Source organism: Watersipora subatra, chromosome 1, assembly GCF_963576615.1.
Source record: "Watersipora subatra chromosome 1, tzWatSuba1.1, whole genome shotgun sequence".
Lineage (NCBI taxonomy): Eukaryota > Metazoa > Bryozoa > Gymnolaemata > Cheilostomatida > Watersiporidae > Watersipora > Watersipora subatra.
In genome coordinates this window covers 23,579,151-23,596,722 of record NC_088708.1, presented here as the reverse complement: position 1 = coordinate 23,596,722, position 17,572 = coordinate 23,579,151, and the positions used below count along the sequence as shown (strand labels likewise).

The window sequence follows — 17,572 nt, the reverse complement described above, 5'->3', positions numbered from 1 at the left end:
AAAAAAATTATGGTAGTTGATTCTGTCGTCATGTCTTACGATGATGCTCTGTTGTTCTCTAGCCAGTTAGTGGTAGTCATGCCAATGCTGCTAGGTGCTGGTATAAAAACAGAGAGGTCACGTCTACGCGTATCTAAATTAGGCTTTTGCTATATTGCCATTTATTTTATTCCCTGCGGATTAACATTGGCGAAACCGCTTAGATTCTGGAAGCTGCAGCCATGCTAACATTTAGCCGGACAAAAGGCGTTGACTCGCAAATGAGTGACTCCAATTTAGAATAGATGTAGAATGGAAGCCTTTATCTCTGCAATATACCTCAAATAATAATCAATAGTGATTAAGGTTTTATACCCAGCTGGATTATTAGTGAAGAGGTCTTACAAGTGAATGCAAAATGATTAGATTTTGTGTAATACCCTACATGTATATATGCCAAGAAAAAAAACTGCAAAAAATGGCTATGAGCTGTTATGCAAATATAAAGCTAGTGCCATGACTTGGGTTTTTTATACTGTATGATGTACAACCATAGAATGTACACATTAGCTGCGTACGTATATGCATGGTCACGCTCATTGTTTTTAAATGCATAGCAAATGTTGATTAATCTGTAGGAAACAATCTATTGGGTGTATGTGATTATCAGACAGGCATGCCTTGCCTTCGACACATAAGTGATATGCGGAAAATCTTTCTGTGATTTATGGCTTTTCACTGCCGATATGCCAACACCTTTTGACTCCAAGCGTAACCTTAGTGACAAATTGCAACGGTTTGATAGATGCCATACCCCAGTGGATTATGTCTCAAAAACGATATCGGATAGAGTGTGTAGCCACTCTCTACTAAGGCATATTTACACTTGATAGTGGCGCATCTCATGCTGGTTGCAAAAATTGGCTGGAGCTATCCATTTGTCATTATGTTGTTGCCACTCGCCTTCTATAGCTCTCCACGTCAATAATTTGGATTATCCTGTTTTTAACAGAAAGCTGTCAAGCAGGCTGTGATTAATCTGTTGGTTTCAATTTGACACTCTATCATTGTCTGACCGAATCATGGAGATAAGCCTGCTGGACTTGGAACAGTTGATATAACCTGATTATACGGAAGGAGCCGGCCAGGCTGCTTTCATTTAGTCAGCAGAATGGCTGTGGTGAAAGTGGCTAGTGATTCTACTATACTCTTACCACCATTAGGCCATTTTCATTAGTCCTACAGCTCCCTCCGTTGTTGGCTTGACTCGGACTAGCTAGTTATTAGTGGAAGATTATCATCATTACAAACTGATGCTGCGAAAACAATTACTATAATCAATATAGCACTGATTAGTTATAAACCTGTGTTAGGTATTAGCATGCCAGCTTGCAACACTAGTAGCAGCGAATGACTTGAGGCTTTTTTATTGTGTTTAGCCAATTCGCTAGCCAAATTGCTGCCCAAATGTTTTATGTATGCCTTCATTACTCATGAAGAAAAAGCCTGTATAGAATAGGGGTCACGGACATCATCAGGTTTGAAGGCACTGGCCTAGCTAGCCAGTCCCGCAGACAATTGGCTTGAATCTAACAGAACTTGGATTCTGTTGTTTTAAGAGCTGCATTTCAATGAATGGTTGCCAATAGTTGCCAAGGTGCATCCAAAATTAGCAAAGCAAACTCTTGGCCTTTGCCAACGTTTTATCACCTTGGCTACATTATCACATTCATCATTCAGCCCTGTAATCCAATAGGACAAATGTTTGTTGCTACAGCATTGTAAAAAGTGGTAAAAGGCCTGCATTAACAACTATCATTTTAATATAAGAGTAATATTTAAGATATTATTTATTTTCCTGCATGCTGTCCAACTACAAGTGTTTTGCAAGACATGTAGGCACGAATTCAACTACATGCAGATGACATTTGGAAGAACCCAAAGGTCTAGTGGGCAGAAGATTTCTCAACGCGCAGATTGATCTCGTACCAGAATGAAGTACTCCTCTACCTTCACTTCTGTCTGACACTGTTTATTTACTGTCACTCGAGGTAACTACTTACATTTCAAACCAATCAGTACTTTACTTTGAACGCTATCGCCACAGATGATATATGTTCACGCACCAATGCCGTAATGGATTACACGTGTATTTATAGATTTAAATGCTTAAATATCAAGAAAACATTTATTTTTTCTTGCGAGGGACGCTAATTACAACCAGAAATGTTAATCCTTCATACGTAAAACTGGCAGCGCGTCGGTTGGCAACTTCTCGCAGAAATGCAAGCGCTTGATCGAAGCATGTGCCCTGGAGCTTTAAACTTTTCTCTTGTAATAAACGTTTTGTATAATAGATTAGTTTAACTTCCTTCGTACGATCTTATTCCCAAAGGATTACTAAATGAATAGCCCGCGCTATCATATCTGCTTCATTTGCCTTTCTATCCATTTTATCTCCTTATAAACTGACTATTCATTATATATGACTGCCGCTGTGTATCAGCCCATGCGCTGCTATTCAAATGCCTTGAAGCTTGTCAGACTCGGTCACAAGCAGCAGACAAATTGTTTAAGCGATTATAATCTAAATCTATTGCCGGTCTTCCCCGTCATATTCCTTCTGGAAACTCTATAGAGATCTATATGGTAATCTCCAGATTAATCATCCCATAAACAGAGACTGATTAACTGAGTGTTGCACTGTTTCCAATTCACACGCAGGATTATGCTTAGCCTCAATACTTGCGCGATTCTCTTAAAACAAGTGTATTGCTTTACTCTCCTATTGCATCTTTATTTGAATGATTAGTCATGGATAACAAAAAATCATATTTTAAAATGTGACATGCGGAATGCAGTATTGTTTGCCTGTGTTTGCATTCATTACCAAACCGACTAACTGGTTTTTATTGCTGGTAGAAAGGAGTGCCTTACATTAACTGCGTGCAGTCGTGTCAAACCTTGTTCGGGCTAATCTAGCATGTATTATCTTTCAATACATGTAGATCATAGCCGTATTTTAAAGTATTGTTTGAATAGTGATAAGGCTGCCTATCAAGCCCGTCTGTGAAGGGCCTTAAAAGCTGTTGTACGAGCGCACCTTAAGATTATACTCGCTGCCTTGACGCGCTCTCGATTATTTTCTTTAAAAGAGAAGATAAAGGGATTAGATGTTGGCTAATCTATTCATATTTTATTCAAAGGCAAACAAGCTTGTGTGGGTTTCAAATGTCTTATCCTTTGTTTAACGAAAGGCTCAATTGGAGCGAGCTCAATGCTAAGTAATAATAAGAGGCGGAATTATCCCTTAGCCACAATGGCTGCGTATGCTATTAATGTATGGGATTAGCATTATGCCTCTCAAGCTTGCTATTATTAAACACGCATTGCTCGCATTTCATTGGTCAGTATGTTTATGGCGATTGAACTGGCAAGTTGTGTTTGTGAGCTAAGCTGACAAAGCGCATAGATTAGTGTTAGTAGGTGGTGAGGCACTCGGCTGGATCATCTGTATCTGCTTTATGCCTAGGTTAATGTACTGATCAATCCACGGCAGTAGGATGACCGCTTCCTTGAACGGTGATGGTGAGTTACGTTGTCATTACTCATACCTGTAGGGTTTAGGGCTGCTTCATTTGATGCTCTCATAGCGAAGTATATCATTGTCTTTTTGTGTATTTTATGTTCGACATTTCTTATATCAGTGATGAAGGAAGCATCTTTCTGCAGTGAGCGCTTCATGAAATTTTGTTGTTGTTTCTACACATATTTTAGTGAATTCAGGTGGATATAATACGTTATGATTGTTTGGCTTCTTACAGTGAAGTCAATACCGATTCGATGCATGATAGAGGTGAGAAGTGGTGGTACATCGTGCGCTGACGGCGGGTTAGACCAACCCGATACAGAGACATTTGCTATCGTTCCAACAAATAGCCTTTTTAAAGATGTTGTCAAGACAGTTTTACAGAAGCTTGGATATTCTCCTCATGAAGCCGCGGCTGCCAAAGGTGACATTAAATGGGATTTGTTGACCTTGAGAAGGAAATAGTGTTAGTGATTGCAGAATTATCCTCTTGGCACATGCATCTGCTAAATACAGCTATTAGTCATAGCCAATGGGGGGGGGGTTTGCAGTACCGCCCGATCCTCATCTTTTGAATTATATAGAAATAGGTTTATGGATGTAGTAGTGGTGAGGAGCAGATGCATGGAGTACGTACATAGATTAGACTTCCTTTGTTAAATCTTTTCTCAAGATTGCTTTTGGTACGCAGTCGGCTGCAATGGAAGCCATGCGTAAGAGGATAATCATGGTTTTGTATTGTAAAGGCAGTACAATAAGCGCAAAGCATTGCGTTCACCAATATAGCCTATAGAACAATGTAAACAAGAGATAAGAACAAGTTAATCTGTAAGGCCCTCTGGCATTCATTGATGCAGAATTTAAGCTTTCATGTAAGCTTCTTACAAGAGTTTCAGAGAGCATTTGTGCACTCGTGGATTTATTCATTGTTTAGTGGAAGAGGAGTGAAAGGGGTAGACTACTGCGTGCTAGAGAGCTGGACAAGATTATCCATTGTTAGCCACTGCGGTTGTATTTGGATTGTTGATCTCAAATTAATACCAGAGTTCAGCATCGGTGGCGTGGTTTTAGGTTAACCTTTCCTTTGACCTTGCTATTGAAAACCTTTAGATATTTATCACGCCTGAAACCGGTGTGCATCTTGGAGATACACCCAATGGACAGTGTGTGCACTGTGGAACTGGAAGTGCGGAGGGCAGGCGATAGGCAACTAGCTAGTGCATTACTATCATTGATATTTGATAATATAACGAGCTCACAGCTAGCTGAGATTACTAAGAAAATTGAATTTCATCAAATGAGCTTGGTTACAGCTGATTATCTTGCGATGATGCGATTGCCTGGCTTAATAAAGAACAAAAATCTATAGCCTTAGCTTAGCTAATCAATTGCAGACTGACCCGCCAACCTTATCCTCCTCTCATGGTCTCTCACCTATTCTCCATTATCACAAATATTTGTCTGGGAAAATCTCGTTTGATGAATATTGGGAAAGTAGCATTATGAAAACCTATTCATCATTTCATAATCTCCGCTCGGATTAACGATGTGGCATTATGATACGTGGGACGACTCGTGCTCTGTGACAAACCTTTTCATTTATATTACATCTAAGACCTTGTCTCATTGATTTAGGTGCAGTTCAAATAAAGAATTGGAGAGCTCTAGACTTGGAACAGATCACTGATGATGAACTTGTCAGCGTTGAGGACATGCTCGGTGACTTGGCTAATGTTGCAACTCTCCGTATTCGGATCACAAAGTAATTTTACTCTTCTTATTAACCTTATGCATCGAGAGCATTGACTTCGGCTTTTGATCCCGCATTTTTTGTTTAACTGTTATGTCATATAGCAAGACAGCTGTTACAGCGAGTTCTACCCTGGTAATGGCCTGTGACATTGATGTCTTGTGCATATGCAACATGACCTGTTTCAAATGTTCGGTGGCCGAACCCTGCCAGCCGCGTCTGTATAAATCCATTGTGTGATGAGCCTACTAATTACCGAGTGTCTATTTATAGGAGGTCTAGGTCAGACGATGTGAAAGACAAGCTGCTCTTGTTGCTCGTACAACAATCATATGAGTTTCTGCAAAGCAAAGGCTGTCCTATCCTAAAGGTATTTCATCTCGGCTTGCTGTAAAAATGCATCTCTCTTGGGCGTGCGTTTAATATGAAGGATTTGCCTGAATCTATAAACTGGCCGAGGCTGAAGTAGGATGTATTTGGAACTGGAGTGTCAATCCGATTTGCGGATGACCTTTGTTTGATTAGGCTAGCATTAGTGGTTGTCTTTGTTGCCTTGTTGACTACTGCCTGCTTTTTGTTTTAATCTCTTGTCATTAAACCGTGTGGAGCGACTAAATGGATTTGCTGTAATTACATACTGTTGCTGATCAATAGATGCTCCTTGCCAGAATCACTAGTGTTGGTATAACTTTTTGCAAACAATAGATTTGCTGCTGACCGAATTAAATGTTGTTTTCTGTATTTTAGGATGATTTAGAGAAAGTTGCTGAAGGACGAGGTGAATTTTCCATCACCAACCAGTCGGAATTTGATGTATGGTATAATAGACTTTCTACCAAATCACTCGAGGACAAGATTTTCCATTCACCTGACCGCCATACAGTTAGCAGTGCTCTTCCACAGCCACCTTCACTAGCTAATAAAACAAAACTTCGCATCTCATTCTCACCACAGGAAGTTGCAAGATTACAGCAGTGGTTCGAAATAGACCCTCACCCACCGAAACTCGCGATGTCTAGGTACCTTGCTGAGCTAAATGAGCTGCAGACAAGAAATGGTGTGAAGCCGCTTGACCTTACAAACATTATGTATTGGTTTAAAAATGCAAGGGCCGCCGCTCGAAAGAGTGGTCGTTCCGTAACAGCGGATGACCTTTCGGAAGATGAGGGACATAATGAGAAAGAAGGCAGCTACATTTCGGTACCATCTTTACCAAACAGCAATGCCGTTTATTCTATAAAAGACCCAATTCTTTCCGCAAAGTGTGAAGTGAAGAGCAACAACGGTGAAACTGAGCAAGATATGGAGCATGCGGCGGAAGAGAGTGACTTGGATGAAGACTTGAGTATAACAGATAATGAAAGTGATAGCAATGATGTGGACATGACCCATTCTCTCGACAAAAATGTTTTTAGTGATACTATGAAAGAGGATAGTGAATGCACAAAACCAGATAGGCAAATTGGACTCACTACCACCTGTTCCAGCCCAAAAGCGAACACCAATGTTGCCAACAATATAACGCATCGTCTTCCAGGATACCCTTTTCCATATGGAGCTTTTCCAATGGCCTATTTGCAGTCACAAATTAATCCATTTTACAAGGAGTGGAGTGAGAAAGTACACTCAGCGGTGGTACAAGCGAACACAACAAATACTGCGCAACAGAATATGGCTCTCTTGAAGACTGAATCAATAAAATCGGAGTGTGAACTCAGCAAAGCTGAACGACAGAAACGACATCGGGCATTCATTGATCCTGTGAGTGAAATTCCCAAGTTGGAGCAGTGGTTCACAAAGGACACGCATCCATCGCACTATATCATTGAACAAATATGTGATGATCTGAACAGGGGTGAGTTCAGATCAAGATATCCTAAACTCAGCCCTAAAAATATACAATTGTGGTTCAAAAATCATAGAGCAAAGGTAAAACGAATGCGAGTTGGTGGTGGGAGCCTCAACTTCAACGGTGTGGAGTCGCCGCAGATGAAGTCATCTTCTAGTCCACGTAGTGGCCTCTCAATGGCCATGCTTGAAGGGGTGTGATAGATGGTGGTCGTCGGGTTAAATAGCACAATCATCTTTCTAGAAAGAGAAATTAGAATTTACAAATACTAATAAATTGTTAAATTTTGGACAAAATCGCTGAAATAGACAGGTAATCATCAGTCAAATTTGGAACCTGGACATTTCTGCTTCCTTCTCTAGTTTAAGCCCGAAACTCTGAAGAGGTCGAAGGCTGTTATTAGCATCAAATGTCTTTAATGTAAGTTATAGTGATTCATTTGTCACTCCGCTAGATCAGGTTACATATTTCATCTAAAATTTCCTGGTTGTGATTACTTTCAGGATAGCCATTATTGGTTGAGCGACTTCTTTTACAACGCTATGAACTGTAGTTTCAAAAGCTGTTTCTGTCCAAACTTTTTCAATCTATGTTAAACTAAGTATTGTTCAATCAGTCCATTCCCTGTTCAATCAGAATAGTTGTAGATTATATTTTTCTAGCCATGAGACAATTAGTTTTATCTATGATAGTCCGCTACAGATGTTATTTTTGGAGTTCCTATACTACCTGTTGATGTTCACCTTGTAATGATACTATCTGTACATATGTATACGATGCAATAACACTTTGTTGGGTCGTTTGTATTCACTTCTTATTCTGTTTAACACATTCTCACATTTTTTATCCATGTTGTCTTTCAACGGGGAAGCACTAGCCAAAAAGAAGCCATTAGCAAGATATCCCAAAAGTTATTTGTAGAGTTTAACACTTTGAAGCTGAACGGTAGCCGAGTAGTCTTAGTTTAGGAAGTGTTCCATCAATCAAAAGCTGTTGCCATGTCATCCTTGTCTCAATACTTCAACACAATTTTTTTGATAAGCAATGATGGTTTAATTGTTCAGAACCTATTGTGACTCGTTTAACGATATGTATTTTGAGAGAGTGGCTGTGCAGGCACATGCGGTAACGACCAATGTGAAGTAGTTTTCGGATGTGAGACAATTCTGATTGATTAGTAGACATACTCTTCGCATCTGAGCAAATATTTTCAGTGTCAGCAGTTTTATCTCACTTTTGTTCTTAGGCAACACTTTTAATACAGAGGCCTTAGAATGCTGTCCACATTTGCAACTTTAGAAGTCAAAGGTAATCATGATTAATAGCCACCTTTTAACCGGACATGACACAAACATCAGCACAGTAAAAACTACTTAAAGACTACTGAAGCAATCTTTAGAACTTATAATTTCATATTCTAGGCGCACCTTGATGTAAAGATACAGATACAGCGTAACTTAATGGTAAATGAGTAAGCAACACTGAAGAAAATAACATGAATATGAGTTGTCTGTCCAAGTGAAGCAAGACAGCACAACTCTTGTAAATTTTTGTACAATTTCTATTTAGCATTCTGGTGGCAGTTAGTGTCTTCAAGTGCAACTGCATATAGTAAATGCTACTTGTCTGCTGAGGTAGACTGTCCAAACAGATTGCTGAGAATATTAGACCGAGCTTTTGCTTGCTTCTTGCCTCTTTCGGTACCAGCTTTACGCTTATGTATTTCTTCATCTGTTGACTGTTGTATATAGTCATAAGGACGTTTGTTAGACTTCCAGTCGCCATGTTTGCTCGCCATTTTCACCTCCTTTTGTTTCCATTCAATTTGCTCAGCAAAATGGTTAGCCTCTTGTCGTGCCTGACCAATTTCTGTTTTTAGTCTTTGCTTGGCTGAGGCTTGTTCATAAGCTAGCCTCTCCGTTAAGTGACTCCACTGAAACTTAGGCAGGTACCTCATGTGCCAAATATTGTCATACCACTTGCTTTTCTTTTTGCCTGTAATAGAAACAATATTCCTTGAAAGACAAAAAATGAAGGTAGGGAATTTACCACAGACAAAATATTAGCTAAGCAAAATTATAAATGACATATATGATAGGAATGCCTTCAATGAGGTACCTTCATCACGAACAGACTGTTTCAGTCATGCATGAAATAGTCATGGGCAAGTTAATGATCTACATGAATAACACGTATAGCAAAACCACAGTGATTTTATATCATTCTAATATATCTAATACTCTAGCTTCAAATGTTAATAAAATTTCATGAAATATTTCTTTTTTTGCATTATGAATGGCTAACATATTGGAAATGTGACTCACTGCTAATGCGAGATTTTATCTTTATAAAATCCAACACAAACTATATGACTAGAATAGGTGTGTGGGGTGTGTGTGTTCTATGAAACAGTGGAGGTAGCCGCATAAAAATAAAACATTAGTAATAAAGCATTTTTGTTAGAAATTAAGACCCTCATTTCTTGGCAGCGCGTCTGAGAGATATCAAGTTTAAACTGTTGGTCTATATCATCCTTTAAAAAGAGGTGAACGTCAAAAATCACTATTAAATCTATATATAAATCTCAATGTTTGTTGGTCTGTCGTCTCTGTGTCCAGTTGAGGCGATTAAAATCTAGCAATAAAAGATCTGCTTCACACAGTATTAGCTAGTAACTAGCAGAGACTAGCAGCTAGTCTATATATTTATATCTAAATGTTTGTTGGTTTGTTGTTTTGTCATATGTCAAGCTCTGAAGATAAAATATGCATGAAAAAACCATTTCGCACTATAATGTAACTGGGAAACACTGGTTTTGCAGAAAGGCGTGCTAACCGCAATGCCACGCGACCGCCTTGACTTACTATTGTCTGGCTACTACTAGCATGCTAGAATATCATGATCTCGGCATCTCCAGGTCGGAAGACCAGCGATCTAAAACACTGCACTACCATGTCCAACTGGTAACTGTGGGAATATATGATTATGATGACAATAATTAAATCAGTTAAAATATCCATGCTTAAAGCACTTAGGCTTATTAATTAGTACGGTGAGGATTATTAAGCTGGCTTCAAACACAGCTTTTGTTTCAATAAATAGTATAATAGTCTGCAATATAATAGTCTGCTAGCTTATGTGGTAAATTACTCAGTTATTAGGTAATCATTTTGCTACCCGAGCAACGCCAGGTATTCAACGCCAGGTATTCGGTTTGTAGAAAATAAAAAAAGGTATTTCTTGTCAGCTTTTGTTATTAAATAATTAATAATGATAAATAGATGATCAATGCAGACTTGGATGCAAGTAAAGTAAAATCTTGGCATATAAAGTTGATGCATTTTAATGTTTGTTTCATGTCTGAACTGTCTCACGTTGCAGCAAATATTCTCATATGAATACATTGCGCTTTGTTGAATTCGTTTCAGGGAGCAAAAATAATGAAAAAGAACTCATAGCAATGGCACAAACCATTAAAGCAAATGCATGATATAAATTGTGAAAGAAACTTTACGTATAAACAAATTATTTGTACAAACCATTACTGTGCATGCCAAGATACATTTGCTCAAATTTTATATTATACCCTATATCTTAAAAATCTATGCAATCATAAGTTGAGGTTTGACTATAAATATATTAAAAATCCACTTTGGAATTTCCTCACAATTGACAAATTACTAATCAATTGATATAATAAAACAATTTACAGAATCAATAACTTTTTAATATTTTACACAAAATTTTATTAAATATTTGTCGCAACATGAAATTTTTCAACATATGACCTCGGAGTTTCTCAAAATGTTGTAGTTTATAAATCAGCTCAAATGTCTGCAGTTCTACTCCTCATTGAAGTCAAAAGACAACACCATTGCATTGTCACAAATATTTACTGCTGAAACCTGGCTGCCGGACTGCATCAACTACTACCCATATACTTCTGCAACGTTCCTACTTGAGCAGATTTTTTATCAGTCGGTGTTTCACTCTGTATTACAAGTTTGAAAAATAGCATAACAGTTTTAGAGAAAGGCCTACTTAAAATATTTAGAGAAACGATTGCTGTTGTCTGACCATATTTACTTCAATCACTAATTGTAAATGGAGTTATCTGCTCAGATCATAAAGTGTAATAGATGACAAACATACATGCATCTATTTTATGAGAAAAAGTGGTATACAGGTCTAAAGGACGCTAAGGATCCTTTTGCTTATTCTCTAATTTAGAAACTGCAATCTTATATGAGTCTCTTAATGAGGGTAAGAGGAATGATTAGCAGAAAACATAAATACTCCCATGTAACGACCGTATGCCAACCATATCGATATTATTATCACAAACTACTTTACAAGATTGCTCATAGACAACATATGGCCCAATGAGAATATATGAAGGTAAAAGATTCTGTAAGACAAAAATTTCCAGATCACTTATGAGACAAAGACACAGGTTCTTACAAGTAACACGTATTACCACTACAAGCTCAAAGCATTTGGTGTACAAAGGCAATAATGAACCCTAAAATGGATTCACCTTACAATACCTTGTTTGGATAGCTATAAACATAATCCAGTTAAGAATAGATCAGGTTCATACTTAGACAGTTTTCATAGCCGAATTGGACACGAGTTTGCAGATTCTTCTGACTCAAAGTTAGGATTGTATTTTTAAGTCAAGGAATCTAATAGCTTTACCTCCAACGATTTGATTGTTAAGCAGGAGAACACAGCGTTTGGCCTTCCTTTTGTCTAGAAACTCAACCCAGCCTTCACTGTACCTCTTTAGTTTAGGATGATGTGGCTGAGGACCTGCGCAGCGCAACAGTATTGCATGAGAGACTGTTACAGTAGCAACAATTCTTATTGGCCTATGTAAATATTAATAGCGATTGCATGTATGTTGACTATACGTAGGTATTCGTAGTGACTATATGTAAGTATTCAAAGTGACTATATGTAAGCATTCATAGTGACTATATGTAGGTATTTATAGTGACTATATGTAGCTATTCATAGTGACTATATGTAGATAATCCTAGTGACTTTATGTAAGTATTCATAGTGACTATATGTAGGTAGTCATAGTGATTATATGTAGGTATTCATAGTGACTGTATGTAGATATTCGTAGTGACTATATGTAGATATTCATAGTGACTATATATAGGTAGTCATAGTGATTATATGTAGGTGTTCATAGTGATTATGTGTAGGTATTTGTAGTGACTATATGTAGGTATTCATTGTGACTATATGTAAGTATTCATAATGACTATATGTAGGTATTCGTAGTGACTATATGTAGGTATTCGTAGTGACTATATGTAGGTATTCGTAGTGACTATATGTAGGTATTCGTAGTGACTATATGTAGGTATTCGTAGTGACTATATGTAGGTATTCATAGTGACTACAGGTAGGCATTCATAGTGAATCCCATGTAGGTATTCAGAGTGAACATATGTAGTATAAAAACTGTGACTGTATATCTATGAAAACTTAACAATACCTCAAATAATTACATATAGCATTAAAATAAATGTATCATGTTAAACTAAATACAAAACTAAAATGAGAAAACCTAAATTAAACAAACGCACTAAATTAATAAAACAATGATCAATAAAGAGTATTTCATGGTCACATTGTTTTTACATTTAAGTTAAAAGCATGTAAAAATAGGCAACAGAAAGTCTGTACATGTACACAGAGATCACAACATAGATATAGAACCAATCTAGCTTCGGCTATGCCAGCTTTAAAATAACAATTTATCTACCGTAACACCTCTATTTGAACGCCATGACTCTCTATTTTTCAACTCTTCCCTTGTAGTGGCGCTTTGTTAGAAATGATTTTCAAATAGAGGGTGGCATTTTATTTTTTAAATAGTTCATCAAAATTTCGAGAAGCTAAATTTAACCCTTTTACAGGCAAAGCGAATGTCGCCTATATTTTGCACTCTCCTTCGCCCCGAGCCACATTAACTCTTTGGGGTGCGAAAAATCTGTTTCAAATTAGCTCCAACTCGTTGTAGATATCTAAATAAATATGCATTGGGAAGCTGAGAAATATCTTTATGAGTGGATATCTATTGCTTGCAATTAACTTATGATGATTTGCTGGAGCATTCAATTTTTTATTTCATTCTATAGTCGAAGGCATATTTTTATTTTATAACTATATTTAATGTTTTGAATTAAAGCTCATTGCACTCATTGATATTTTTGTTACAGTTTGCAGCCAAAACTGGCTTTTTATGTGCAATAGAAGAGAAGTTATGGGAGCCGATATACTGTAAGCTGAGTTTAGATAACAGCTATGATGCTATCAAATACATGTAATATTCTATAAGCCTGCAAAATTATAAGTTACTAGCTGGATGCCTGGCGTCGCATAGATTATAAAAAAATTTTTTGTACAAAAAATGAACTTTTAATTAACATATTCAACACTAACACTTACCACTCTAACTTTTAAATCAAGGTGTTTGTTTATTTCTGTGATCTGTGCTATCTATGTTTACTGTGTTTATTTCTGTGTAATTTATACTGTACCAGTTGCAGTGCCTGCTACAGTTTTATACTGATTGCAATAGTCTTGCTGGCTATAGGAGTTAAAGCATTTTTCTTCACTTATGGGCATGCATTTTTGTTCTGGTAAAGCTTCATGAATTTTTCTTCTGGAATAGCTTCACACATAAAGCTAACTGATGTGTTCAACGTGAAGCCATGAAAGATAGTTATACTTTCCAAGTATGTGCCCCATTTATTCTATGGTGTACCAAGTTGGACGATGTAGTGTATTGAATAAAGAGATGTCCGCAAACTTGAAGCTGTGAGCTCAAATCCAGCGTTCAAAGTTCACAGCGGATTTTCCATTCTTAAAACTCTATCACTATAGATGAACGGACAGACAAACATTGATATTTCTATGTAATAATAATCTATCAAATGCTACAAACATATATTCAACAAGTGACAGAATTAAAAAATATGTGCATCATTTGCTCGGCAAGTTGCATTCTAATTGTCGCCTTCATTTGGAACCATTTCATCTTCTTCTGGCTGTATCTTCTAGTTTCTTCTGACCTCAACTCTTCTTCTGCACTGCTGAACTGGTTGATATTAGTGTCCAAACATTTTTAGCAAAGGAAAACTTTTACGCGTTGCTAATTGAAATTTTTTTGCGAAAATAGTGATGAACTTTTCGATGCATGCGGGCTTAGCACAAATTATAGTCTGAAAATAGTAATAGAGATTCCATCATAATTGCAAACAATTTTTCACATACTTCGAAGTATCAAGACCGTGTTAAACAAAGCATTACTATTAGCCTGATAAAGTTAATGCTTTGCTTCAAGTGGTAAAGAAAAAAACGTACGCTTTAGAGTTACGAACCGGACTTCGATACGAACAGCCAACAAAAAAGTTTGAATTGGTCTTGATGTAACCAAGTCATTATTGGTATTATTTATGGGTTCATAAAAATAAAAGAATGTCAGAGGCTCAAAACAGCGGTCAGATAGAGTTGACAATATTTAGATCTTATCTGTTATGAGTTCAAACCCCGTATGATGTAATATTTTCTCCAACCGTGGCTTTGAACAGATGGACACGGCCTTTGTTATAATAAGGACTATCACAGCAAGTCTATCCTCATTCACTCATTTCAGGTTTTTGTTTCACTTCACTTTTTTGTCTCCTGATGACTGCTAGATGGCTTCAAAGATTATTCTTCAAGTTTTCATCCAGAGACTTGCTCAAATTTTTATATTATTTGTGGCTTGGATTTTACAAAAAGACACCATCATCTTTTTTTTTACCACCGTTTCCATTGATATATTAGCTTTCAAGGGATCCATTATTTAAAAAAAACTAAAATTAAAGTAAGGAGCATTGTTTAACATTATTCATGCCATGAACAATCAAGCTACGCGAAGGAGAACTGCAGACATGTTGACTGATTTACAAAACTACAAATTTTTGAAAAACTACGAAGGTCATATGATGGAATTGCTTGGCATGTCGAGATAAATATTTGCTCAAATTCTAGGACAAAAGCTAAAAGATTTGCATGTAGAGGTGACCTCATATCAAGGTTTGATTGAATTCACAATAGAAACTTGATAAAATACATATAAAAGGTGTACGGGTAAAAAGTGAGCAATAGGAATTGTCTACTTATTTTCGACAAACTTGCCTAAAGGGCCAGTTTGCCTAAAATACTTTACAGCCATTAACAATGATAATGAAATTACTTCTAAATAGAAAGTATACTGTTGAATTTGTGTTTAATAATACTAACACGCTTAAAACACACCCATGTACACAAGTATGCACCGAACAAAAGGTACAGCTACCCTCTTGCCTAATACATAGGCCTATGTTATACAAATCTATAAATACAATGTTGTAGTTAGAAATATACAAAATGAAGAGAAAAAAACAGCACCTGGATGCTCCAACATTACATTCAACTTGCATCGACTAGAAATTATGCATCAGAATTCATATATACTTACCAGCTCATGCATTCAAATGTAGCAACTACCAAAAACTTACCTCCTACTTGCAAAGATATCCGGCCTATATCTCCGAGTTCACAGAAAACCTTAGACACATCATTGTACTGCATTCCTTCAGGTATGCTACTTAGATATATCACACCAGGCGTTGGCTGCTTCTTACTGGCCTGTGTTGATGGTGTGGGTGAGTCAACATCATTTGACTTCTCCTGAGCTTCTGTTGTTTTGGTTTTAACCTCTGTATCTGAACTCATGTCAAACCCTACAAAAGCGTAATAAAACGCCTTGTATTGAATGTTTACTGCAAACATCATTTGCTTAGCTCTAGCCTTGCTTTATTATGTTGGATAAAACAGGTAACCCTTATAGTCTGAGTTAAAAAGACATCTATTAAAAGATTTGAGAACAAGTAAAATGAACTTGTTCTTTTCCTGACATTACATAATATTGTAATCAGAAAATTGTATTTAGACCAGCATGAAAACCAATGATATACAGCCCCCCATTGGGGGCTGTATATCATTGATGAAAACTAAGCCTGCTACTGATATTTATGTTGCTTTTCAACTTCTACTAATTAATATACATGTATATATAAATTTTGAAAAAGAAATTACATTAAGAGATACTTTCCATGATGGACTTAATAATTATAGCCACAAGGACATTCGATGTCACAGTCTTTTGCGCCTATAAACAGCATATATATATATATATATATATATATATATTCGAATCTGTCCAATACGCCCGAGGGCATTATATGAACATAAAATTTGAGATAAAATGATTGATAAGAACGCTAAAACCTAATTTGTTGCAACACTAAGATCGTATTAAAAACTGAGGGAGTCATCAACGCCCTGACCCACAACATTCGGTGCCATTCTATTATAAAAAGAGTGCCTATATTGGTCTATCCTAAAATGTGGGTGGACTACTCCATGACGGGTTTGGTGGGATGGGTTAAAAGAGATATAGTTATTGAGGTCTAGTTCATATAGACCAAACTCAATTCTTTTTAAAAATTTCAAATCCAAATCTTCTCTTCTATCTTTTAGTTCTTGGATGTTATTTACACGCATGCACTCTGTGACACTATCCATATAAGCATACCGTATATCGAAATTGATATGAGTTTGAAATTAAATGTCAGCCATAATGGGAGCTAGGCTTTTGGTTAAAATACGTTTTGAACAGCAATCTAAGGCAATTTGGCTTAAACAGAGATAGAATATAAAAAAAGTGCTGCGATATCACATTCTAATATGGCCATTGTTTTCTATTTGGACACGTATGACAATCCACTTGTGAATTTTTTAATGTTACTAAAAATAACATTTCTTTTCATAACATCCCATTTAAAATGTCATGAAGAAAAACCATGACTACGTGCCATAAAAGTAACACCAACCAAAATATTATTTGTTAAATACAGAAGATCAGTATAACATCGAGTGTCTTATAACTTATAAATGTACAATGAAGAGCTCAGAGCATGAAAGGCGATTTATAGTCGATTACAATTTAATTATGATGCTACTGATTGAGAGACACGCAATTATATAAGTATTTAGTTTGCTTAAAACACAAATTTGCTTACTTGAAATTTCCCTGGAGAATGTAACCATAGAGAAAAACCTATCCGTTTAAGCAACCAAGTGTGAGAAAGAATTGGGATTGTCGGATATTCATTCTTATGAAGGCATATCCGCTCATAAGCTAATCGAACCTTCGGCAGTTCGTGTAAGCGGCAAGGACACAAAAAAGAAGACAACTTCTTATGAGTACATTTCTCGCAGTTGAAATATTGTACAAGATAGCAGTCTACCTTGCAGCCAGATTTGAATTGAATTTGGCATGCCAGAATTGTCA

The 17,572-nt window shown here is 36.8% G+C and overlaps 2 protein-coding genes across 2 annotated transcripts; one reads left to right on the top strand and one right to left on the bottom strand.

The window, feature by feature from the left end:
* The first annotated feature begins 1,890 nt into the window (after positions 1-1,890).
* Positions 1,891-7,973, top strand: LOC137396586 (homeobox protein dve-1-like). Its single transcript, XM_068082901.1, has 6 exons — positions 1,891-2,030; positions 3,512-3,567; positions 3,804-3,992; positions 5,204-5,330; positions 5,592-5,688; positions 6,066-7,973. The coding sequence occupies exons 2-6, from the start codon at positions 3,543-3,545 to the stop codon at positions 7,365-7,367; spliced, it is 1,740 nt and encodes a 579-aa protein (XP_067939002.1). The 5' UTR covers positions 1,891-2,030; positions 3,512-3,542; the 3' UTR covers positions 7,368-7,973.
* Positions 7,974-8,329: 356 nt separating this feature from the next.
* LOC137404488 (activator of basal transcription 1-like) lies at positions 8,330-17,397 on the bottom strand. The gene is made up of 4 exons (XM_068090713.1): positions 17,301-17,397; positions 15,735-15,959; positions 11,866-11,979; positions 8,330-9,162 (listed from the first exon to the last, which is right to left on the bottom strand). The coding sequence occupies exons 1-4, from the start codon at positions 17,326-17,328 to the stop codon at positions 8,786-8,788; spliced, it is 744 nt and encodes a 247-aa protein (XP_067946814.1). The 5' UTR covers positions 17,329-17,397; the 3' UTR covers positions 8,330-8,785.
* Between the last annotated feature and the right edge of the window lie 175 nt (positions 17,398-17,572).

Coding starts and splice junctions, on each gene's coding strand:
- LOC137396586 (XM_068082901.1), top strand. CDS start 3,543: ATGACCGCTTCCTTGAACGGTGATG. Junction 3,568..3,803: donor CGCTTCCTTGAACGGTGATG/GTGAGTTACGTT, acceptor GGCTTCTTACAG/TGAAGTCAATACCGATTCGA. Junction 5,331..5,591: donor CTCCGTATTCGGATCACAAA/GTAATTTTACTC, acceptor GTCTATTTATAG/GAGGTCTAGGTCAGACGATG.
- LOC137404488 (XM_068090713.1), bottom strand. CDS start 17,328: ATGGTTACATTCTCCAGGGAAATTTCAA. Junction 15,960..17,300: donor ATTCTCCAGGGAAATTTCAA/GTAAGCAAATTT, acceptor ACGCTTTTGTAG/GGTTTGACATGAGTTCAGAT. Junction 11,980..15,734: donor GATATCTTTGCAAGTAGGAG/GTAAGTTTTTGG, acceptor TGCGCTGCGCAG/GTCCTCAGCCACATCATCCT.